General features: G+C 49.1%; 2 protein-coding genes and 1 long non-coding RNA gene across 3 annotated transcripts; 2 read left to right on the top strand and 1 right to left on the bottom strand.

The window, feature by feature from the left end:
- Window positions 1-1,711: 1,711 nt before the first annotated feature.
- LOC110331076 lies at window positions 1,712-3,359 on the bottom strand. Its single transcript, XR_002380991.1, has 3 exons — window positions 3,130-3,359; window positions 2,659-2,802; window positions 1,712-2,083 (listed from the first exon to the last, which is right to left on the bottom strand). It is a non-coding gene; the product is annotated as an uncharacterized LOC110331076 (long non-coding RNA).
- A 176-nt stretch (window positions 3,360-3,535) lies between these two features.
- Dhrs11 (dehydrogenase/reductase 11) lies at window positions 3,536-12,149 on the top strand. Its single transcript, XM_021213491.2, has 7 exons — window positions 3,536-3,786; window positions 7,270-7,479; window positions 9,669-9,763; window positions 10,414-10,543; window positions 11,105-11,197; window positions 11,388-11,453; window positions 11,564-12,149. Exons 1-7 carry the CDS (start codon window positions 3,640-3,642, stop codon window positions 11,603-11,605), a joined length of 783 nt encoding a protein of 260 aa, XP_021069150.1. The 5' UTR covers window positions 3,536-3,639; the 3' UTR covers window positions 11,606-12,149.
- A 1,354-nt stretch (window positions 12,150-13,503) lies between these two features.
- Window positions 13,504-19,226, top strand: Mrm1 (mitochondrial rRNA methyltransferase 1). Its single transcript, XM_021213599.2, has 5 exons — window positions 13,504-14,193; window positions 14,337-14,430; window positions 18,101-18,233; window positions 18,343-18,462; window positions 18,599-19,226. The coding sequence occupies exons 1-5, from the start codon at window positions 13,658-13,660 to the stop codon at window positions 18,676-18,678; spliced, it is 963 nt and encodes a 320-aa protein (XP_021069258.1). The 5' UTR covers window positions 13,504-13,657; the 3' UTR covers window positions 18,679-19,226.
- The last annotated feature ends 5,720 nt before the right edge of the window (window positions 19,227-24,946 follow it).

Below are 24,946 nucleotides of genomic sequence, written 5' to 3'. Positions count from 1 at the left end.
TAGCCCTGGCTGTCCTGGAACTCACTCTGTAGACCAGGCTGGCCTCGAACTCAGAAATCCACCTGCCTCTGCCTCCCAAGTGCTGGGATTAAAGTATTTGACCATTGTTGATGGAAAGAGCATGAAGAGCAAATGAGGGTAGAGATTCAGACTGCCCAAGACTGAGTTCTTCCTTTGATGAGACTTGAGAAAAGCAGTTTCTAGTCTTATTCTTAAAGAATAAATACATTTAAACACTGGCTAGCCTCTTCCTTCCTCATGAGACTTGAAGTTCCCAAAGAGGCAACGGAAACACCTTAAATTAAAAGAGATTCATATTGACATAAAAGAATGAAAACAGAATATTGGTAACCAGCCTTTAAGGCTGGGAGGAAAGGATTCTGAGAGCTGACTACATTGTACTTTGTTTTTCAACATAAACTCGGTATGGCTTTACAATCACCGCTTGTCACACGCTGTCTTGAGTCCTGAAGGAAAGAGATTCCTGGGAGTAGTATTTTGTTGCCATTTGATAGGTCAGATCAGTGATGGAGAGATGACAGATGCTTGTAAGAACCCGAGTTGCATGAGGGATAAGACTGGGTAATGGGTGTTAAAAAGGAAAAGGACTGAATACATACACTGTATGAATCTGTCAAAGAATAAAAACAAAATCAGATAAAAAAGAAAAACCCCAGTGCTGGGCATCAGAAACATCCTGAGATGAACTGGCTTGCTGACCTACTGGACTGGTGCTCCAGGCCAAAGAGACCCTGTCTCAAACAAGATGGGGTCAGTAAAGTGGTGCAATGGGGAGAAGGCATTTGCCACCAGTCCTCAAAACCCAAGTCTGGTTCCTGGGATGCACATGGAGAGAACTGATCCCCCTGCAAGTTGTCCCTTCTGGCTGCATGTGGCATGCATGTCTGCCACCAATAAATGTATAAATGTATTTTTGGTTTTTGTTGTTTTTGGAACTTGCCATTTAGATTAGGCAAGTCTTGAGCTCATGGAGATCTGCCTGCCTGTTTTTCAAGTTCTGGCATTAAATATGTGTGCCTTATGTCATATGTCATAAAAGAAAGATGGACAGTTACTAAGGAACCACACCAATTTACTCCGCCCTGTACATACACATACCTGGACACTTGCATATAAAAATTCACTTGTCACACAACACACAGACTAGGTTGAAAGCACTGCAAATGCATAGTTAGGGCTTTGTGCCTCTGTGACAATACTTGGCCCCCCAGACAAAGTAGTAGGACATGATGTCTGGGCAGTGGGACTGGCCAGAGTGAATCGTAGGGCCTTCCTATTCCATTAGATTCCAAACATGTAGCAGTGATGCTTAGGTTCCGTTTTCACCATTGGCATCCTTTGTTGGTGAGGCCTCATTGCAGCTCAGAGTGGTCTTCAACTGAAGATGATCCTCTTCAGCCTCATGAATGTATGATGTGTTTATAGGTGTGAGCCACCACACCATAGGGTTGATGGCATTTCTTTAATCAACCTTTGGAATTGTCTTTAAAATGGATTGCATATCACTGAGCAACATCAAAACAACTTTGGAAAGATACTCTCAGCTAGGCTTTTTTTTTTTTCTTTTTTTTTTTTATTAGGCATTTACTCTGCCAGCTGAACTACACTTCTGGCTACATAAGATCCGCAAAAGCAATAATTTTCATTATTGCCCTTGAGACCATATGAAGGATAGCCAGATGGGTGCTTAGTGAGTGAAAATAATTTATTCCTATTTTAAAAATGCATTGGTATTCTCGATTGCCTGTGTGTTTGTGTGAGGGTGTTAGATCACCTAGAGCTGGAGCTACAGCCCTTCGTAAGCTGCTAGGTGAGTGCTGGTGATTGAATCAGGGTCCTCTGGAAAGACAGGCAGTGTTTTTAGCCTCTTGAGCCATCTCTGACCCTAAGTGAATTTTTTTTTCTTTTAAACTCAGGGTCTCACTAGTTCACACTAAACTCAAGTTTACAATCCTGCCTCAGCCTCCTAAGACTGCCTCAGCATGGGTTGTATGACTGTGGTAGGCACGTGCCTGGTCTTTGAGCTACTTATCCATGTCCAACAATCATAAAGGATGGCTATCTGAAGAAGGTAGACATCAGACAGTTTGTTGGGTTTTTATTTTGTTTGGTTTTTTGGTTTTTTTTGTTTTTGTTTTTGTTTTTTGAGACAGGGTTTCTCTGTAGCCTGGGTTGTCCTGGAACTCACTGTACACCAGGCTGGCGTCAAACTCAAGAGATCTGCCTGCTGAGTGCTGGATCAAAGGCATGTACCACCACCACCACCACCACCTAGCACTATCAGGCATTTTAAGTCCCGAGTGGCCACAGAATAAAGCGAGTCCTGCCTGCTGTGAACAAAAACTGACAACACAATAAAATGAAAACGGTTGGGCACATTCCTGTCCTAGGACTAGGCTACTGGTCACACCATCACACTTTTTTTTTTTTTTTTTTAAGATTGATTTATGAATGAGTACACTGTTGGTGTCTTCAGACACACCAGAAGAAGGCATCGGACCTCTTCTGATGGTTGTGAGCCACCACCATGTGGTTGCTGGGAATTGAATTCGGGACCTCTGGAAGAGAAGCTAGTGTGCTCTTAACTGCTGAGCCATCTCTTTAACCTCCATCACACTTATGTTCCAGTATAGTTACTGTGTTTGAGAAAAGGTCTCATGTTCCAGTTGGCCTGGAATTCACTCTGTAGTAAAGGATGGCCTTGAACTCTTGACCTGTCTCTTATGTCCCCTTACAGGCTTGTGCCACCATGCCTTGTGGTAGAGCTCTCTGTTGAATCTCCTGCACGAAAGAAAAACAACAAAAATCTTATAAGGGTATATTATGCATGTTGTTTAAAGATATGCCTGCCACGTGATGTTGAAATTGTCAGCTCTTGCGGGTAACTATTGATATACATGGTGTAACATTTGCGCCCATGTAAGACTGGGAGTGGTTGTTGTCAAGGATGGTTGAAGACCATGGTGCCATTTAGGTGTAGAGTATAATACTTGGGAATTTTAACCATTTACTTGGCTAGTGAGGCCAAAGGATCAGGTACAGTGAATAATAGCCCTTCAACTGATCTTGATGGCAGAGACACTTAAGCTTTTTGGACTGAATCCTTACTGTCAGTCACCAGTGGTTTGGGAGGGCACTGGAGTAACCTTTAGGTCCCCCATCCTGTCCTCCGGCCTCTGGAAGTAGGGCTGATTGAGCAAAGGAGGCCTTGAGTGCGAGCGCGCGTCGTCTTCCTCGCAGCTGGAGGCTCTCCACCACATGGGAAGCGCTCACGGTAAAAGCAGCTCCACCGGCTGTCAGGCCCCACTTCCGCGGTCGGCCCCTACCCTCAAGGCTGTGCGGTTTCCGCCTGTCGCGGGAGGGACGGGCTCGTGCGCGGGCGTGGGCGTGTCCGGAAAAGGTGGCCACTCGGACGCCATGTGGCCCAATGCCGAGGTCCCGAGGGCGGAGCCCCGGCCAGAGGCCGGCCCGACAGGGGGTGGGTCTAGGCGCAGCTCCAAATTGCTAGCGTCCCCCACTGCAGTGACCAGGGAGCCACCGATCTTCAGTAACCCTAGACTAAGCTCCGCGCTCCCAGTGCCTGGTTCGCCGAACGAGGTGGGCAGACGGCTCGGGACCATGACTAGAGCTGGCATGGAGCGGTGGCGGGACCGGCTGGCACTGGTGACGGGAGCCTCGGGGGGCATCGGTGCGGCCGTGGCCCGGGCATTAGTCCAGCAGGGACTGAAGGTTGTGGGTTGTGCCCGCACCGTTGGCAACATCGAAGTAAGGCTCCGCTGGGCAGCGGGGACGCTCGGGGGTGGGGTGGGGAGGACGTCGTTTCCACGGGGTAGGGCTCTGAGTGAAGGGAGAGAGAGTTGCTGTGGCCGGAGTCAGAGACCCTGCTCTTTCGAGACTACTACCCTAGGGCCATTTGCAACTGCCTTGAGGGCAGGAGTGAGAGATGTTTAGTAGTGAGAGGACCTAAGTCCTCTCTAAGTCCTATTTTTATAAAGATAGCTCGTGCCGCAGTGTACCAAATCCTAACTCCTGGTATTCTGTTCCCTTACCCCTGACATCTTGTGCCCCCCATACTGGCAGGTGAAAGAGGAAGCCAGAGGTCAAGGGCTAGCTAGGCAGCCAGAGAGAAGGAAAACAAAAAACAAAAAAACAAAAAACTGGCTAGTCTTAAGTGGCTAGGTTAGTTTCATCTTGTCCCCAAACCTCACCCAAGCCACACCGAGTAAAGTGCTGGCCAACCAATGAACAAGAAGCTAGAGGTCTAGAGTGTTTGACCCACGACTGAGGGTGGGGTTAGAGTGGAAGCTAGCTCTCCTTTTAATTCGTATCTGAACTCAATTCACATACCGTGAGCCTAAAGGGTGACTGGAATATTTACTTTTAGATTTCTCTCTCTCTCTCTCTCTCTCTCTCTCTCTCTCTCTCTCTCTCTCTCTCTCTCTCTCCTGATTCATTTTCCTAGGTGGGACTGAGTAGGTGAGATAGGGCATTAAACGTGTAAGTCTTGAAAGACCAAGTGTTATGAATCAAGACCTACTTAGTTTTTTTCTTAACACTATTTTGGGGGTTCCTGGAGTGATGAGCAGCATCAGATCAGAAAAGACAGGGAGGAGATGACCATTTGGGAGAAGACAAGAGAAGTTCCCATTATTTGCCCTGGCAGGACCACCATCAGGTGTGTGGGTTAGTCCTTACCTGCAGGGCTCTATCTTCACCGTGGCTCAAAGTCCTCTGACAGAAGAGGGTAAGGAGGCCTTGGGTGGAGGCAAAGGGAGAAGGTGTTGCAGGAAGAAGGACTGTCCCCTCCCCAGCTACTGACCAAAGGTACACTTTATAGCCTCTCAGATAATCCCAAGGTCACCTGGCTCCACCATGGCCTCACTTCCCCCTTTCCCTTACCTGGAGAAAGAAGCAAAAAGCCCAGCCCCAACTTTGGAGCTGAGAGGATTAAGGCCAGTATTGGACAACTGGATTCCCTAGGTTTTTGGTTTTAGTTTTGACTCTCTAATTCTGAAGCCAGTCTTGCCTTCTCTTCCACTTCTCTACCCTAAACTAGCTAGCAAAGGGAATCCCTGAATCCCAAGGGAATCTCCAAGCAGATCATTCAACACTAGGGTGGCTGCATGTCATTAAGAGAGAACCTCTTTGCTGTGTGGGGACAGCCCTGATTTAAGGTCATTTTGGAGATCAGATGGAGATGGCAGAAGTGAAGCAAGGAGAGACAATGCCAGAGATATGGGTAATGTTCTACACACACACACACACACACACACACACACACACACACATAGACACACACACACAGACATTTACACATACAGACACACAGACATACACATAGACACATACACATACAGACATACACACACACACATATACACACAGAAACACACAGATATACACATACACACACAGAGAGACATACACACAGAGACACACAGACATACACATAGACAGACATATATACATACACATAGACATATACACACATAGACACACATACAGACATACACACACATACACACAAACACACACGGATACACATACACAGAAAGACACACACATATAGACACACAGACATACAGACATATACACATACACATACACATAGACATACACACACACACATAGACACATACATACAGACAGACACACATATATACACAGATACAAACACATATAGACACAGAGACATACACATACAAATAGGCATATATACACATAAACACATAGCTTTGTTGTTGAAGATTTTTAGTCTGGAGGGGGGATGAATTCCTTTCCTGGGTTTCTTGCTTACTATCTATTTTTATTCATTGATGAATTTGCTGATATTAAAACTAAGTTTGGGTTCTGGTATTCTACTGGGAGAAATCCTTTTCCATGAGGTAGAGATGGACAATAAAGTCAGGTGGAAGGGGGCTTCTGAGTCCCAGAGGGACACCATTTTTTAAAAAAAATATTATTTATTTATTATTAGTTATACGAGTACACTGTTGCTGACTTCTTACACACACGGAAGAGTGTACAGATCCCATGACAGATGGTTGTGAGCCACCATGTGGTTGCTGGGAATTGAACTCAGGACCTCTAGAAGAGCAATCAGTGCTCTTAACCACCTGGGGCATACTATTTCTTAACTCACAGAGAGTTACAGCAGTAAAGAACCTAACATAGCACTGGGGAGACAGAGGTAGGCAAACTTCTGTGAGTTCAAGGCCACCCTGGTCTACCTATCAAGTTCCAGGACAGTCAGGATTACATAGAGAGACTCCATCTCAAAATAAAAAAAAAAAAAAGAAAGAAAGAAAGAAAGAAAGAAAGAAAGAAAGAAAGAAAGAAAGAAAAAGAAAAATAGCAGGAAAGAATTTATTTGGTCACCTGATTGTGCCTTTTATTTCTAGCTTCACTGGGGAGGAGGAGAGCTCTAGGCCAGGGCAATTGGCCAAACTGGCCTTCCCCTAGGGCAGCTTCTCCCCGCACCCTGCTGCAATCACACAGTCACCTTCACAAGGCTCACTCACTCATTGGCCTCTCACAGCCTACTTGCTTCCAACTTCTAAATGTCAGTTCCCTCTATGCGCAGTGGCTCTGCTTTGTCCTGAGGATACACACGGGGAGTGTCTAAGAGTAGGTGTGGGGTTGGGGCAGTAGAGATTAGAGGGTCTCTATTGACATCCTGACCTCTTGTAGGGAGAAACAGGAGCACTCCATGGAGAGCTGTGTATAGGACTCACCTTTAAGTTCTGCCTGCCTTCTGGGAAGAGAAGGTGGCAGTTCAGAGCTGAGCCCGTCTGGGAGGGACTGGCTGATGTTAAAGAGAAGAGAATTTGAGCCCTGGGGTAACCAGCTCAGCGTCTCTTGGCAGTCAGTGGTGGAGGAATGACATGGGGCCAGAGGTATATATAGATTTACTTTCAGGTATTAGAAGGTGCCAAGAGAAATCTCCCTCGCATCTCAGGACCCCTGCCTCGCCCTTTCCTAGCACTGAAGACTTTCATGTATATGTGAGACTCCTTCTTGATCGGCCTGATTATTCTCCTTCACTCAGGGAGTGTCCTCAACCCCTTAGACTTTGACCAAACAGACCAAGCTTTGGGGATGGGCAGAGCCTGCCTCTCTCTTATGGCCAAAAGGTGGCGGCCACTAGAGCGCTCCCTGGGTAGTACCCTGGGAGGGAAGGCTGACCCTGGGTGAGGAGGTTTGGGAGTGAGCAGCACACCCCAGTTAGACTCCTGTTGGGTTTCATAGGAGCTGGCTGCTGAATGTAAGAGTGCAGGCTACCCCGGGACTTTGATCCCCTACAGATGTGACCTGTCAAATGAGGAGGACATCCTCTCCATGTTCTCAGCTGTCCGATCCCAGCACAGTGGCGTGGATATCTGCATCAACAATGCCGGCATGGCCCGGCCCGACACCCTGCTCTCGGGCAGCACCAGCGGATGGAAGGACATGTTCAATGTAAGGGTTCCAGAAGTGGGGCCAGAGGCTGGGTAGTAAGAGGAGAGGAGAAGCTAGGGGCCTGCAAGACAGAGGAACCCTGGGGACAGTTTCCCACCAGGGCAGTTTTTGATTTCCCACTTATGACTTGTCTCACAAGGGTAGTAAGTGGATAACATCTTTCCAGTTCCTGATGGTTCTTCAACTTTAGACTGATTGGGTTGGAAGAAAGATTGCAAGGGAGAGAACTATAGTTTTTTTAATGTCCCTGCCCATGCTGGATACCTGGGAACATGGTCTTAGAGGACAAAAGGGAACAGGGATGAGAGAAGTTATGTTTGCACCCAGCCCCGCAGTAACTGTGCGGCTCAGGCAAATTCATGACAGCCTCTGAGCTTCAGTCCTGTCAGACTTAATTGGTTTACATTACGTAGATTCCTAATTAAGTTTGACACCTAGAGATCATCAATATCACAAACTCTGCTGTCTCCAGGTATGGACTACAGAGTGTGGGAGAACACATGGCCTTATAAAGGGGTGGCCCCTGCACAAATCCAGGTTAGTTGTTTCACTGCAGTATGGGCAGATCTTTGATATCAGAGCATGTCCAGGCCAGGGGATAGTGAGATGGCTCAGTGGGTAAAGGTGCTTACCATTAAGACCCAGGAACCATATGGTGGGAAAAGAGAGTCAGTTTCTACAAGCTGTCCTTTGACCTCCACATCAGCAGTGTAACACACACACACACACACACACACACACACACACACACTAAGTAAGTAAGTAAATGTAGTAAGAGCATGTGCAGGACAAACCCAGTCTGGACGACATGCGGTTCCAACTTCCAGGCTGTATTATAAGGTGGCATTAGGGCAGTGGTTCTCAACCTATGGGTTTATGCCCTTTAAAAGGGCATCAAATGACTCTTCCACAGGGCTCATCTAAGACCTCCAGAAAATACAGACATTTACATTATGATTCATAACAGTAGCCAGATTACAGTTATGAAGTAGCAACGAAGATAATGGTTGGCGCTCTGCACACCATGAGGAACTGATTTAAAGGGTCTCAGTGTCAGGAAGGCTGAGAACCAGGGCTTTAGGGTGTGAAAGTGTTTAAGAGGCTGAAAGCAATACCGTAACCCTCTCTACATTTGCTATCAGAAAGTCAGTATTAATAGGTACTTAGAAGTGGAACATTGAACAAGAAAAACGAAGCCTTGTCTTTGGGAGATCAGAGTGATGATCCTCCTGTGTAGAGGCATATATCTAACCCTGACCTTCAGCTCGCCCACCTGTAAAATGAGGGACTCCTAAGTGTCCAAGGCCCCTTTGTTTTGAATATCTCCTGAGTCCATTAGCCCCATCTTAGTAGACCGTAGACCTAGGAGACTCCCTTCATGCCCCTAGGAATTCTTCTGTCTTCCATATTCTCCATATTTCTACCCTGTTAAGAGGACCAGAAACAGGGCCGGGTCCTTTCTACACCCTAATTCCCAAGTGTTACTGAGGCAGGCTTTTACTGGGGTGTTCTGTCCTGATGCCTGGGTGACACCTGATAAAGTGAACCAGCTAATCTGCCAGCTGTCCCTCTCCTCGGGAGAGAGGAGAGGCAGGAGAAGTTGATGAAAACTTTATCTCTGCTGGCCTCTCTGGCAAGGCCGATGGGTGGAGCAGACCGAAAACAGGCGCTTCATAGCCGATAGCTCCTTAGACCTCTGCTCTGTGAATGGTGGGGACCTGAGGTGAAGTCTGCTGGGAGTGGCAAGTGGCCCCACCTTCTGAAGACCCCCACACACACCTGGGCCTGTTGCCAGGGTATAGGTTAAAGGCAGGCATGTAAGCTTCCTCCATACATGATGGGCGGGGATTACGTCAGAACAGGGTGGCTGAGAAGGGCAGGGCGAGAGGGCCTGGGTTCTTTGTATGAAGAAAAAGATTTAGGGCATTCCTGTTTAGGTCTGGACACTGTCCCTGAGCAGAGTGACTGGTTTCCTGAGGGAGACAGGTCTGACCGTGGCAGAGATGGCTGGCAGTGTCCTGGGCTTGGGTGGGAGGCTGATTCCTCATGTCTCTGCTGTCAACTGGAGGAGGCAGCTGTGATGCGTGGGTCATCCACAGAGAAGATGCCCCCACCCCGTGCCCCACAGCTCTAACACCTCCTCCTCGGGCCCATGCTGGCGACACTCTCTTGCCTTCCCTGGCCCACAGGTAAATGTGCTGGCCCTCAGCATCTGTACTCGGGAAGCTTATCAGTCCATGAAGGAGCGAAACGTAGACGACGGTCACATCATTAACATCAACAGGTGAGGCCAGGCGGCTGAGGCTAGGTCTTGGGACACCCTTCAGATAGGGATCTATCTGTCGCAGCTCATTCAACCTCTAGACAGCAGTTTCTTCGGCAGTGAAATAGGGATTTAGTATCCAAACGGCATGATTCTGAGGAAGGGGAATGCCCACTTCTGGTTGTTTGTAGAGTGGGCAGCTCAGCCCCTGCCATCCATAGCCAATGCCTGAGAACTCTCCTGGGACTGAGTGCTACTGTGCCTCTTCCTTAGGCCCTGGGATCAATCTGCCTTGTGGTACAAAGAGACAACACAGGCTCTACCATAAGAGTGCTCACTGTCTGATGGGGGGCATGGCCCGCACCAGCCCCAAAGATCTCCCAGTGGACACATATCAGTAAGCACACAGACAACGCTGTGAGGCTGGCTGACTGCAGGAGTAGGTGTGTAATCAGCAGAAGGACAGCTTCCAGGCAAAGCAGGTGTCAGGGGCTGTGCAGACAACGGAGACTAGATGTATTCAGTGGACTGTAGGGGTAGCCATCGGAGTTCCCTCCAACAAGGTTTCCCTGTCAGCCTCTGGGTGACGGGGCAGACCAGGATAATAGGAGCACTGCCCGTGTCTGTGGAACTTTACTCTCTCCTCTCTCCCCTTCCCTTCTTCCACCCAGCATGTGTGGCCACCGAGTCCCACCCCAGTCTGTGATCCATTTCTACAGTGCGACTAAGTATGCCGTCACCGCACTGACAGAGGGACTACGGCAGGAACTTCTGGAGGCCCAGACCCATATCCGGGCCACGGTGAGGCTGTGGTCTAGCCCTGGTGGGAATGGTGTGGGCCCAGCCCTCCCGCCTGCACGTGCCCAGGAAGACCTGCTGAGAGCCTCTGGGCTCAACAGTGAAAAAGTCCTGGGCACTGTTGCTCCTTACAGGGACTGTCACCTCAAAGCCCAAAGGCCAGACTTAACGCTTTGAGTAGGAGAGGGACTGTGGGAAATCACACACAGTGACTGGATACCAGCACTCTTGGCTCTTCCCTAGAAAACCACATGACTTTGGGTAAATCACTGAACCTCCCTAAGCCTCAGTCTTCATGTCTGTGATATGGAATAATGCTTTAAGGAACACTTTTTATAAAGCATTAATGAAACATATATAGGAACATATGCTCCATGCATAGTATAGGGTCTTGTGAGAGTTGCCAGTCTGAACTCTCAGTGGTGACTTTGGAAGGAGGAGGATAGTTGAGGACATGAGGCAGATGTCACTGTGAAGCAGGAGCCCCGTGGCCTCCATCCTTGCCCCTCAGCCTCCTCAAGGCCTATAAAGCCCAAGCTGAGCAGGACCTCTCTGTTGGCCCAGTGTATCTCTCCAGGCTTGGTGGAGACACAGTTCGCCTTCAAACTCTATGACAAGGACCCCAGGGAAGCAGCTGCCACCTATGAACACATAAAGGTGGGTCTCCTTCTGGGCCTAGGAAAGCCACTAGGTCCTTAAGTCCCCTCATATTGTACCTTCTGCCGTGCTTGTCACCCCTGGAGAGCCAGGGTAGGGATTCGGATGTTAGAGTCCCTCAGAGGCAGGAAGGGACGTGGGTCAGGGTCAGGTCTAATCTTGTTTCAACACCTCCCACCCCTGCTTCCAGTGTCTCAGACCAGAGGACGTAGCTGAGGCTGTCATCTACGTTCTCAGCACACCCCCACATGTTCAGGTGAGTGTGGCCTTAGCCTCCACCCACTAGCAAGAGCCTAACCCTGCCCAGAAGCAGGTAGCAGGGAGTCTCTAAGCAGGTGGCGGCCTCAAACCCTCTGCTCTCCACAGGTTGGTGACATCCAGATGAGGCCCACAGAGCAGGTGACCTAGTGTTCTGTGGGGGCTCCTACCTTCCCCACCCTTCGTGGCTCACCTCCTGCCTCTGGATTTTAGGTGTTGATTTCTGGACTCTGCAGCTTTACTTTCTATGTCCACCCCACCAAGGGATAGACAATTCGTCAGACTATTCCCATTACATATGTGGAAAAATGGGCTGGGGAGAGAAGACAGAATCTTGACTGTTTTATCTAACTTCTTCTGAGTCCCCCTCTTAGGGCTCCTTAACCTTTGCTCTCCTGTGCCTCTTCCTTTTGACCTTGGAAAGGGATGTACCTAGAAGGGGCATTGCTCTATCCTCTTGCACCCTCCCCCTTCCCCCTTAGGGTTGAAGCAGCAGAGACCTCATCTTTTACCTGTGTGGTTGTCCAGGGTTCCAGGTTCCCCTTCCCAGCCCTCCTGCTCCCCATCCCCCAGATCTCCAGCCAAGTTTTGTCCCTTACCCTTGGGTCCTCACTGCACTCTGACCACGGCTACAGAGTATCAGGGTCTGTCTCCTACTACATTTCACTGCAACAATTAAAGAGAGATACTGCAACCTACTCTGCCTTCAGAAGTATCTTTCAGGTTTTTTTCCCCCTTCCTGGTGATCAGTGTGGTTGGTGTCTCAGAATTCCTCCCAGGTAGCTGGGAAGGTGGGTAGATTCGGAACATCACTTCTGGAGTGGGGACAGGAGGTGGTTAGTTCCAGGCCAGCCAAAGGAGCCAAGGATACAAATGTCCCCAAAATACCTAAGTGAGTGAGCTCATCCATTGCTGCTCTAGAGGACCCACGTTGATTCCAGTCCCAGGGAGTCCTACATCCTCCTCTCTTCCCCTGGACCACCAGGCACACTTGTGATGTGCAGCCACGCGGACAGATAATATGCCCCCGCATGTGAAAGAATTTTGAAAAAATAAGTTGGAGCCAGGTATACTGGCGCACACTTTTAATTCCAACATCTGAGAAAAAGAAGCAGGGGGACCTCCGTGAATTTGAGGCCAGCTTGGGCTACACAACGAGTTTCAGGCCATCCACAAGGGTTGCTTAGTGAGACATTAATTTAAAAAGGGGGTGGGGGTGGGCTGGAGAAATGGCACAAAGGTTAAGAGCACTGGCTGCTCTTCCAGAGGACCCTGGTACAATTCCCAGTCTGTAACTTCAGTTCTAGGGGATCCAACACCTTCATTGACATACATGCAGGCAAAACACCAATGCACATAAAAATAAAAATAAAAAGGAAGCCGGGCGTGGTGGCGCACGCCTTTAATCCCAGCACTCGGGAGGCAGAGGCAGACGGATTTCTGAGTTCGAGGCTAGCCTGGTCTACAAAGTGAGTTCCAGGACAGTCAGGGCTATACAAAGAAACGCTGTCTCAAAAAAAAAAAAAAAAAAAACCATACATGCATACATACATACATACATAAAAGAAATCATTAGGAAAAGGAAAAAGGTTTTAAAAGATAGAGTCTGGGCAATGAGCAAGGGAGTCCCAGAATTACCATGGGCCAAGGGCATCGGATGCTTGTCAGCAGAAATATAATAGGCTTGTTGGAGCTTTCGGGAGATGGGAAATATTCTCAGGGTTCTGCTGGCTGGTGCTGAGGGTCTGACCGGAGAAAGTCCCAACTGTGACGTTGTGCCAGGATGTAGGATGGCTCCAAGACTGAGGATTGAACAGATGGCCAAACCATTGTCATAAGGTACTCTTTGCGGATGAGCAGGTGAACGCGGCTATCCCAGCCTCCTAACTTTATTTCACCGGGAGCAGTCCAAGGTTAGCTCAGCACCAGCACAGCCTCTGCGTCAGTGGAAGCAAGCAGTGCGAGCCACTCCTGGAGGAGGTGCTGCGGAGACGTGGTTGCCGCCCAGCGCACGTGTGCGTCATCGGACAGGGGGCTGGGCTTCCAGAACCCGGAAGCTGGGGACCCACGTGGGAGTCTGGGAGGTGACTGTCTCGGCTCGAGGGTCAGGTTGTGGGCAGTCCTTGTGCGGGGACGAAGTGTGGGAGGCCAACGGGTCCTCCCCAGCTGTCTGTCAGTGGAGTCCCGGGCGCTGCTGGAGCAATGCGGCGACTCTGGACAGTCGGGTGCTTCAGTCGCCTGATTGCCCGCCATTTCTCCTCGGTGGCTCGGCGCGGGCAACGGCCTGGCGGGGAGGAGCTGAGTCGCTTGCTTCTGGATGACCTGGCGCCGGCCCAGCGGCTGGAACGTCTGTTTGGCTTGTTCCCATGCCTCCTGGCCTTGCGGGCCGCCCGCCGGCGCGTGGCCCGGCTCCTGCTCCAGGCCGGTAAGGCTGGGCTGCAGGGGGAGCGGGCCGAGCTGCTCCGGGTGGCCGAGGCTCGGGGCATCCCTGTCTTGAGACCCAGGCGTCAGAAACTGGATGCCTTGTGCGGCTACCAGGTGCACCAGGGCGTGTGCATGGAGGTGAGCCCGCTGCGACCCCGGCCTTGCGATGAGGCGGCAAACACGAGCTCAGGCGACGACCCTCAGCAGCTGTGGCTCGTCCTTGAGGGGCTCCAGGATCCCCGCAATCTTGGTGCTGTGATGCGCTCCGCTCACTACCTCGGAGTAGACAGAGTCATCACCAGCCAGAGAAACAGGCACGGATGTCCCTTAATTCCGTTTGCGCCCGATCTGGAGGCGGAGCCAAGTTCCTAAGCACCGAGTGGGGAGCCCGGGGATGTGTAGGGCGCGGGGCTTGAGATTTTCTGGTTTTAACTCGGATCGTGGGTATCCTTTGCAGCTGTCCGCTTACTCCAGTAGTCAGCAAGGCCAGCGCTGGGGCTATGGAGGTGATGGACGTGTTCTCCACTCCTGACCTGCCCGGTTTTTTGCAGGTAAAATGGGGCGAGAGGGGAAGAAGAGGCGGAGGCGATAAATCTAGTTCGGGATGTTAAAGCTACCTCCAGCGCAGTGGATTGGGGGTGGAGGGAGAGAAGGGACGTGATGGCATTGATTCCTACGACCTTCTAAGTCCCACCGGGAAAGGTCCCAGGGCTTTTTAAATAGAACTTCGTCTGAAGTTAGCGATTTCATTTACTTCACTACACGCCATGGCCACCTGTGTCGTCAAGTCAATGTCTGACACCCATGGGACTTCAGCAGTACTCTAGGGAGCTGGTGGACTGGAGTCGTGGGAACCTGGAATAGAAGCTCAACTTGAAAGCGATATAAACGAGGCTTTGCAGGGGGCGAGCTTTAGTGTTCTTTAGCTGTGTGTTTCCTGGCTAGACCCTAGGGGGCAGCATTGCCTCGCATTTGGCAGTCCCTCTGACCTCTATCCTTCCCCTGTCCCCACCCCCATCCCTCAGAGAGAAAATAACCTTGAAAAGAGGCGGAAGAAAGCCGCCTAATAAACTTATATTCAAGCCACATGTCTAATTTCAGATTTTCCAGTAACCATGCAGGCATGATGACACATATCTATAATTCCAGCTTTTAAAGTCCAGTTTGGGCTACAGGAGACCCAGTCTTAACAAAACAAAATAAGACAACAATAAATCTAGAAAACTAAAAAGAAACATAATTGTATTCAATATACCACAAGTATTATCATTAAAACATACATTTTAAATATTAATGAAAAAAATTGAGACAGGTTATTGTGTGGCTGACCTCAGATCCCTCAGAAATCCTCCTGTGTCAATCTCCTTATAGGTGTGTGCCATCATGCCCACCTTAAATCCCAATGCTTAAACATAATACATCTCAATTTGGAATAGCCATACTTCAATCCTTAATAGTCATGTGTAGTAGGGCTGGAGAGATGGCATAACTTAACAGTTAAGAGCACTGACTGCTCTCCCAGAGGACCCAGGCTGGATTCCCAGCACCCACGTGGTGGCTCACTGCCATCTATAACTCCAGTTCCAAGGGATCTGGTGCCCTCTTCTGGCCTCCCTAGGCATCGATCACATGTGCATACATTTACATGCAGTTTAACCCTCATTCATTTAAAAAATAAAAATAAAAAGTTAAAATCTTGAGGAAGTGGTCGGGTATGCTCATGATTTTCATATTGACCAGCACATGTCTAGAAGCATGTCTGGCTTCATCTCACAGGCAGTCCCCCATTCTGAGGAACTGGCCAAGACTGGTGGGAAGTGGAGTTCTCTCCTCACACCCGACACTCCCTGCCAGCATTGGGCCACAGAATTGTTTCCACGGGTTACTGGGGAAGAGCTGGAGGCGGCAGCCAGCCCTGTACCCCACCCACTGCCTACCAAAGCCTGCTCCAGGGATACCAGCCCCACTGCAGCATGCCTAGAGGGTTCTGTGTTCATCTGACCTCATGTTAATCAGAACCTTACCCTCGTACCCCATCACAGCCCCGGACAGTCACAGTATCCTTCATGTTGCTTCAAAGGTCCACGCTTAGTTCCCGGGTACTTGACAGTCCTACAGCATCTAGCACAGATGGAGGAGTCATTCCGGTTTTGTTTCGTTTTTTATTTGTTTTGTTTGTTTGTTTGTTTGTTTTTAATGGCTTTTTTTGTTGTTTTGTTTTGTTTTGTTTTTTAGTGCTAGCAATCAAACTCAGCTTCTTACACTAGATAGACATGTTACCTATGAGTCACAGCCTCGTCCACTCCCCCTGGCCTTCCCTTTCTTTGCCTCTGCACTCTCCTGTAGGCGTCTCCAGTGAATTCTCTTTGGTCCCATGACCTCCAAACACTGTCATGTTCCAAGTCTCAGGCCTTGGATCTCTTTTGTGTAAATTGGCTTAATTTTTTTTTTTTTCCTAATCTAGTTTCATAGTTTCATAGCTTCATTTATTCCCTTGTATTAGCTTTTTGAGAAAAGGATTGGCTATGTAGCCAACCTCAGATTCATGATTCATGATCCTCCTGTTTCAGCTTCTCAAGTTTATATATATATATATGGGGGGGGGAGGATGTGTGCTACAGTGTGCACGTAGAGGTCAGAGAACAGCTCTCTGGAGTTGGTTCTTTCTTGCCATGTGGGCTCAGATTTGGTAGCCAGTGCCTTTATGCACTGAGCCCTTTTGTGGCTTAAGCTCACATATCTATCTATCTATCTATCTATCTATCTATCTATCTATCTATCTATCTATCTATTAGAGATGGGGGTTTCTTTGTGTATTCTTTCTTGACTGTCCTAGAGCTCACTCTGTAGATCAGTCTGGCCTTGAACTCACAGGGATCTGCCTGCCTTCCAAGTGCCAGGATTAAAGTTGTGTGCCACCACCACCACCACCTCCCCCATCACTGTCATATTTAAACTCCTGACTTTCCACATCCCAGTTCTAGATTACTCCAGTCCTCTGCTCCCACAGTGGGCATTTCAGACTCGCCGTTTCCAGGGCTGGCCATGGTCGTCTGTTTTTCTAGGACCTGCCCAGCTCAGTTGTTCAGCCCAGACATTATCTCTGACTTCTGGATCCCACAGCTATGTCCCCAGATCCTTGTCCTTGGAGTTACTGTCACACCATCCCCACTTCTCACTGTTTCCTCTGCTACCCTTGTCTGAGTCCCCAGCTCCCTGGACTGGGACTTAGGCCTCAGCATGGCAGGCATAATGATTCTGGTGAGGCCTGAGTCACACTGTGTCACTTGGCTCATAAAGCACTAGGTCTGTGGTTCGTACTTGTAATCCCAGTACTTGATTGAGAGACTTAAGACAGGAAGATCACCATGGGTTCAGGGCCAGCCTGACATATTTTATATATATATTCACTCTCTTCAGACACCCCAGAAGTGTGCATCGGATCCCATTACAGATGGTTGTGAGCCATTGTGTGGTTGCTTGGAATTGAACTCAGAACCTCTGGAAGAGCAGTTAGTGCTCTAAACCACTGAGCTATCTCCCCATCTCATGAGCTCATATCTTAAAAACCAAGACAATGGTTCAAAGCTTATTTTTAAATCAGTATAAAAGCCCTATGTTTCCAGTGACCCTTGAGACCTAACCCTATGTGACCATTGTCCTGCCACTGGCCAACTTAACAGACCTTAGGTATGACAGGTAGGTGGGGCCTTCGTGCCTCCATACTTGCAGATCTTCCTGTCTGGAACCTTCTCCCACTGTTATCTTCAGACCTGTCCTTTTGCCATCGCTTTAAAGGGGACTTCTGCCATCACTGTGCCGCATAGCTGGGATTTTAGTCTGTGTGTCCTTGACCCCATCCTCAGTGCCAGAGTAGATCCAGGCCAGGTAGAGGTCCTGGCTGACTTCCTAAGTTGAAGACATCTCTCAGTGACTGTGCGTGTGCAAGGCTGGGCTCGTCCTTGACCATAGCTCTGATAAAGATTCAGTGCACCAGGGCTCAGTGGTTAAGAGCACTGACTACTCTTCCAGAGGTCCTGAGTTCAAATCCCACCAACCACATGGTGACTTACAACCATCTGTAATGAGACCTGATGCCCTCTTCTGGAGTGTCTGAAGACAGCTACAGTGTACTTACATATAATACATAAATAAATCTTTAAAAAAAAAAAAAAAAGAGATTTGATGCATCAGCACATAGCGTTTTCTTCCCTCTTCTAGGCCAAGGCCCAGCAAGGGTGGCTCGTGGTGGGCACGGTGGGCTGCCCAGGTCCTGAGATCTCTCAGTCCTCCAAGGTCCCCATCACTAGCTGCTTAGAGTTCATCTGGGACCGGCCTACTCTCCTGGTGCTGGGTAGGTAGGCTATACTTGCTTTTATATTTGCTGATGTCATCTGCATGTGCACGTCATTTGCATGTGGACATCTGGCTGGGGCTCACTAATACCATCTCGTGTTCTGCAGGCAGTGAGGGCTCTGGTCTGTCCCAGGAGGTTTTTGCCTTGTGCCAGCTGTTCCTTACTATTCTGCCCAGACGCCACCTGCCTCCGGGTCTTGAGTCCTTGAATGTATCTGTGGCCACAGGTGAGTCTACACCAGCCCTCCCCTCTCGTCTTCTGACTGATTTACCCTGAACAAGCTTCTCCCTCTGTGCTTTTATGAGTAAAACCAGTGTGCCCTGCCTGCCTGTGTTGTGACCCTGTCTTCCCCTTGCCTTTAGGAATTCTTCTACACTCCATTTGCAGCCAGAAGAAGGGTTTCCCTGTACAGGAGAGAGGACAACTTCTCCAAGACTCCTGAGAACCCTTAGCTATGTCTGGAGGACTCAGGCCCAGTACCCAGGACTGCTACCACTGTGGTCAGAAAAACAGGACAAATGAGGGCTGACATTGACTGTCTGAGATGCGCATGTGTAGGGATCGGACTGAGTCACACATCCGTCCTCGGGCTTGGATGTAATGGGCTCCTCTACTTGTAAGAGCCTGTTTACCGGCTACAGTCAGGAGACTTTAGAGACCAGAAGTTTCACATCCAGTTGGAAATGGTAGTTTGCTAGTTTCCAGGCCGCGTTAGGACAGACAATATCTGTCCTGGATCCCAGTAGAAGTCAGGGGTCTGTCTTGGCATGCGGAGGAACCAGGCAGTCCAGTGCAGGGTGTGTGGAATGTGAGGGTGAGTTTGTAGAGGGAAGCTGACTGGACATGTGCATGTCCCTATCTCGGGGTGATGGGGCTAGGACACCAGATCACATCCAGCGAGCCCTTAGCCGCTGAGCTGTCATGCCCAGTCTCTCCATTAGGTGGCAGTCTTGCTCTTTGCACCATAGTTTTGCCGGCCCCTTGCAAGGAGAGCCCTCTCTGCGGAGGTGGGAGTGAGGCTTAGAGATGGGGGGGGGGGGGGGGGGAATAGCCGACAGCTTCCAGACAAGTCCAGCCCAGTGAAGGGAACCTATGATCCCGGGCCCTTGTTGCCTTTTTGAGTCTGAGAGGCTGTGAAATCAGGATTACTTTTGTGGGACTCTACTAGGCTTGCCCTGTCCTCTAGAGTCCCACAAGTGGAGCAGAAGTGATGTTGCCAAGTGGTGGTCTCGCTCTGGAACACCTAATAAGCTTTAAAGGAACAAGGCCAGCCGGGCGTGGTGGCGCACACCTTTAATCCCAGCACTCTGGAGGCAGAGGCAGGCGGATTTCTGAGTTCGAGGCCAGCCTGGTCTACAAAATGAGTTCCAGGACAGCCAGGGCTACACAGAGAAGCCCTGTCTCGAAAAAAAAAGGAACAAGACCGTGTTCTGTGTACCTATGGTGTCCTGAAACTTGCGACTTAGCTGAGGACGACCTTGAACTTTAGATCCTCTTCCCCAACTATGCCCAATTTATATGTTGCTGGGGATAGATCCCAGAGCTTTGTGCAGGCTGGGCATTCTCTCTGCCAACAGCTACATCTGAGCCCTAGGCTGGATAATCCTTTGTTGTAGGAACCGTCCTACCCTGAACACTGTGAGAGGTATCCACCAGATGGCAGGAAGTCTGCACCCCATCTCTCATTATGAAACCAAAACTGTCTCCACAACATGGCCCGGTATCTCTGATATCTCCGAGGGTGGGATGGGAGGACAGCACCCCTTGAATTGGAATTCTGGATGTTGTAAGATTTGGGATGAGTTGCCTCCATGCCTTCTTTCTATCCTCGGAAGATGTATGTAGTAGGTGCTCAATAAATAAACAAACACTCCCTTCCTCTGTTATCTCCCTGGAATTGATTTGTAGGATCCTAACAGCTATGTACACTTACAACAAAATTTGAATCTGTTTACAAAGGACCTATAGTAGTAACTTGTTTTGTTGCTGTTTGGGAAATACCTGACAACATCTAAGGGAAGGCTTTGAGTTTGAGGAAATTCTGTCAACTCATCATACCAGGGAAGACACAGCAGGATGGGTGTGAGGCAGTGCACCCCATCACAGCAGGAAGTGGGGTGAAGGATGCTGGTGCTCAGCTCCCTTTCTCCCTTTTCCCTTTTCATTTAGCCCAGGACTCCAGCCATGGCACGGTGCTCCCCACTCTCAGGGAGAGTCTTCCCTTTGTCCTCCCTGGAGAACCCTCACAGCCAAGTGTGTCTCCCAGGTGACTCCAAACCCAGGCAAACAATAAAGATGAACCATCATGGGGTCCATGACTGCCTTAAAGCCTTCCTCCTAAGAAACACAGCAGACCCTTTTGTCAGCGCCCTTCTCCGTGTGTCCCCAACTGCCACAGAGCCCAACAGTGTGCTGCCTCACTCAAGAGCCTAGGCTAGGGATTTTTTTTTTCTTTTGTATTGTTTTGTCATTTTTGTTAACTCATATAGAGGTTTTTAACATTGTCTGTACCTTGGAGCCATGGAGAGTGGCTGTTAATGCCCAGGGACACCAGCGCAATTAAATAGTCTCCTGGGGCTGGAGAGATGGCTCAGTGGTTAGAGCAGTGGCTGCTCTTCCTGAGGTCCTGAGTTCAATTCCCAGCACCCACGTGGTGGCTCACAACCATCTATAGTGGGATCTGATGCCCTCTTCTGGTGTGCAAATGTACATGCAGGCAAAACATCATATACACAAATAAGTAAACCTTTAAAAATAGATGTCTCCGGGGAAGGAGCCTGGTGACATTCTTGCCTTTCGTTGTTCTTTCTCTCACTCCAGACTGTGTGTGCGTGTGTGAGTGCATGTGTGGGAACATGTGCATGCGTCACACAGGTGGAGGTCAAAGGACAACTTACCCTCTACTATGTGAGTTCAGGGGATTGAACTCAAGTCACCAGGCCTCAGGACAAGTGCTTTTACCCACTGAGCCACCCGACCTGCCCCGCTTTTTCTCTTTTGGAGGTCCTGGGGATTGAACCCAGGGCCACACTCTTACTAGGCAAACACGACCACTCACCTATATTGTCAACCCTCTTTAGTTTTTGGAAACAGGATCCCTGGCTGGTCTTGAATTTATCCTCTATCCCAAGCAGGCTTTGGATGTGTAATCCCCCTGCCTCAGGTTCCTGAAGATCTAGGATTACCAGCCTAAGCCACCAGACCCGATGCATATTTCTTCTTCCTTGTTTTCTTTCAAGATTACTTTTTTTTTTTAAAACAATTTATTTATTTATTATATATAAGTACACTGTAGCTGTCTTCAGATACTCCAGAAGAGGGAGTCAGATCTTGTTACGGATGGTTGTGAGCCACCATGTGGTTGCTGGGATTTGAACTCCGGACCTTCGGAAGAGCAGTCGGGTGCTCTTACCCACTGAGCCATCTTACCAGCCCTCAAGATTACTTTTTATTATGTGTGTGTCTGTGTGGAGATGCGAGCCTATGCCTTCAGAGTCCAGAAGAGGGTGAGCCAGCAACAGGTGGTTGTAAGATGCTGGCCATAGGTGCTAGGAACCAATTCAGGTGCTCTGCAAATCATACTATACACTGAAGCAGCGCTTAAGCCCCTCCTTTCCCTTTCTTTTGTAAATGTTTTAATTTTGCCAGGCATGATGGCACCTGCTTTTAATCCTGGCACTTCAGAGGCAGAGGCGGGCAGACCTCTGTCAAGGCCAGCCAAGTCTCCAAATCAAGTTCCAGGACAGCCAGGGCTACACCTGTTTCAAACAAACAAACAAATAAACAAAGTTTTAATTAAAAAAAAAAAAAGATGTATTTATTTGTCCCTATGTAAGTATATTGTCCCTGTATTCAAACACACCAGAAGAGGGCATCAGATCCCATTACGGATGGTTGTGAGCCACCATGTGGTTGCTGGGAATTGAATTCAGGACCTCTGGAAGAGGGATCAGTGTTCTTAACCACTGAGCCATCTCATCTCTCCAGCCCCAGTTTTAATTTTTTTATGTGTGTGTGTTTTTGTGTCTCTGTGCCATGTACAATGGGTCAGTATTTTTTTTAAAGGTCCCTCATGGGTGTCATGCCTCTGAGTTCAGGAATCACTGGCTTGCTCGGCAAGGTGGTGCATGCCTGTAATCCCAACGCTGAGGAGGCTGGGGTAGCAGGGTGTTAATGAGTTTGAGAGTAGCCTGTTTTGCATAGCCAGTATCAGACTATAGCAATGCCCTGCTTTTGTTTGTTTGTTTGTTTGTTTGTTTGTTTAAAAAGGGGGGCGTTATTCCCTCTTTCCTTGGATGTGCTTAGTGGCTCTCAGGATGATCTTGTGTTGGGCTGCAGTGCAGCCTGTAAGGAAATTAAGCTGTCCTGCCCCCTTGGTATTAGGATTGTTTATATTAACAAGGCTGGGAAAGCACCCCAAACTCAGGTTCTGTGTGCCCATGAAGGGACTCCCTCTGTGTGAACTAAAGTACTTAAGAGATTGTCTACAACTGTGCTGGCTGGTTTTTTTTTTGTTTGTTTGTTTGTTTGTTTGTTTTTGTCAATACAAATGAGGGAACCACAGCTGAGAAAATGCCTCCATCAGATTGGCTTGGAGGCAAGTCTGAGGGCCTTCTCTCGATGAATAGTTGCTGTGCGAGAGCCCTACCCACTTGTGGTCCTAGGGTGTATAAGACAGCAAACTGGGCTGGAGAAATAGTTCATCAGCTAAGCTCACTGGCTGCGCTTCCAGGTACAATGGCAGCTCACAGCCATCTGTAACTCCAGCCTTAGAGGCTCTAACACCCTTTTCTGGTACCAGGCACCCACATGGTGCAGACACACGCATAGGTAAAACGTTCATACATATACAAATAAAAATAAATCTTTTTAAAAATCCAGGTTGGGCTGGAGAGATGGACTGGAGAGATAGCTCAGAGGTTAAGAGCACTGACTGCTTTTCCAGAGGTCCTGAGTTCAATTCCCAGCAACCACATGATGGCTCACAACCATCTGTAATGGGCATCCGATGCCAGCTTTTGCTGTGTCTGAAGACAGTGACAGTATACCCACATACATGAAATACATAATTTTTTTTTTTAAATCCAGGTCTTGGTTTTCATGGTCTATAAGATGCGGATGCAGTAGAACGTATTGCCAGAGTGGACAATGAAAGGCCACACCCACCTCTGGAGGACACTGCTGTTCCCTAGTGCACCCGAGGACACGCCTAGGGGTCAGGGCACTGGGGTGTGCTGCTCTTTCACCCTGGCCTCAGTTTCCCTAGAGGTTCTAAGGCCCCACTCAGCTGCAATAACAATGATTTACCCTGGGATCCTGAGAGCAGTTGGGTAAGGACTTGGGTTGAAAGAGTATTTACCCGACTTCCTTTCGGCCAGCTCCCTCCCCAGTTCTCCATCCTGGTTAAGATGTTGAAGGTCTCAGGAGGGTCTGGAACTAATTTGGGATTTTCTCAGTAGCTGAATGGATCCCACACTCTCTTGACACCCCCTCTTTACTCTCACCTGGCCTCCCAGACTGGAATATTTTATATATATAATCAGGAGGCTACATTGGTCAAACCTTCCCCCAAGCCTGGGGCTCTAAACTAGATGGCCCCCGCAGGGCCAGGCACCAGGGATCCCCACAGTTTGTAAATGTAATCAACCTTAAGGTCTCTCACTTCCACAGGTGCAATTAGCATTCCCATCTGCTAACCCCTGATTAATGATGTTGACAAACAGGGACTCTACTCAGCCCCTTAGCCCCTCCTTCCCCCAGCTGGGAGGTGGGGGGGGGTGGTCTTCCCAGCATGCCCCCTCCCTTCTGCAGACCCCTCTTACCTTCTCCCTCCTTCCCCAGGCAGTGAAGCATCTTACTTCAATGCTCACTGCACACTTGGGAAGCAGAGAACAGACAGGAAGCCTTAATGGTGGGGCTGGAATCCTGCCACCCTTCGTTCTTCTCCCTCCCTCTGGACCTTCAAGGGCACATGTGGGCATGCTGCCTTTACTTCCCACCCCAGCCTTTCTCCCTGTGTGCAGTCCTCGGTGGGGACATGTCAGGCGCATTGTACCAAAAGCACAGAGAGCAAATCCCTTTTAATGTAACAATTTTATGTAGGCAAGATCTCACGCAGCCTCAAGTTCACTCTGCAGGCAATGCTGGCCTTAAATCTCCCTGGCTTCTTCTGCCTCCATCTCTGAAGTGCTTGGATGATAGGTTTCTGTGATGTGAGAGCTCAGGCCTAGGGCCTAGTGCATCTTGGGTAAACACTGTACCATCTGAGCTGTATCTTCAGCACCGACCTTGAACTCTGAACCCCTGCCCCAGCCTTTCAAGTGTTTGCATTGTAGGCGTGTACCGCCATGCACTGCCTGATGAACATAGACTCTAGACAGTTCCAGGCCTCCCTGTTGGCTTTGCTTTAGCTACATTGCTTCTTCTGTACCTTAGGTAAGCAAGATAGTGTTTATGATATAGGCTTAAACTATATAAGTTAGAGGGGAGGATTCATAATCAGATATAGGAAAGAGACTTAGCACAGTGCACAGGAAATAGTAGGCGCCCAATAAGTGTGAGCTTTGTCCTGCAGTAAAAATAACGATGATGAAATGGGGCTTCGGAAGCCAGAAGATGCCTAAGGACCCCTCCCTCTCTCCTCACCCTCTCCCTGGGGAGAAGGGCAGGTCCTAGCTCATTACTGGTGGGGGCTGGGGTGGAGGTGTCAG

Source organism: Mus pahari, chromosome 14 (genome assembly GCF_900095145.1).
Source record: "Mus pahari chromosome 14, PAHARI_EIJ_v1.1, whole genome shotgun sequence".
NCBI lineage: Eukaryota > Metazoa > Chordata > Mammalia > Rodentia > Muridae > Mus > Mus pahari.
This window is presented reverse-complemented; position numbering and strand designations above follow the sequence as displayed.

Bases quoted from the DNA above. Each gene is read 5' to 3' on its own strand.
- Dhrs11 (XM_021213491.2), top strand. From the start codon at position 3,640: ATGACTAGAGCTGGCATGGAGCGGTGGCGGGACCGGCTGGCACTGGTG. The intron at 9,764-10,413 runs GTGAGGCCAGGC...TCTTCCACCCAG, and splicing joins CACATCATTAACATCAACAG to CATGTGTGGCCACCGAGTCC. The intron at 10,544-11,104 runs GTGAGGCTGTGG...CTGTTGGCCCAG, and splicing joins AGACCCATATCCGGGCCACG to TGTATCTCTCCAGGCTTGGT.
- Mrm1 (XM_021213599.2), top strand. From the start codon at position 13,658: ATGCGGCGACTCTGGACAGTCGGGTGCTTCAGTCGCCTGATTGCCCGC. The intron at 14,431-18,100 runs GTAAAATGGGGC...TCCCTCTTCTAG, and splicing joins ACCTGCCCGGTTTTTTGCAG to GCCAAGGCCCAGCAAGGGTG. The intron at 18,234-18,342 runs GTAGGTAGGCTA...CGTGTTCTGCAG, and splicing joins GCCTACTCTCCTGGTGCTGG to GCAGTGAGGGCTCTGGTCTG.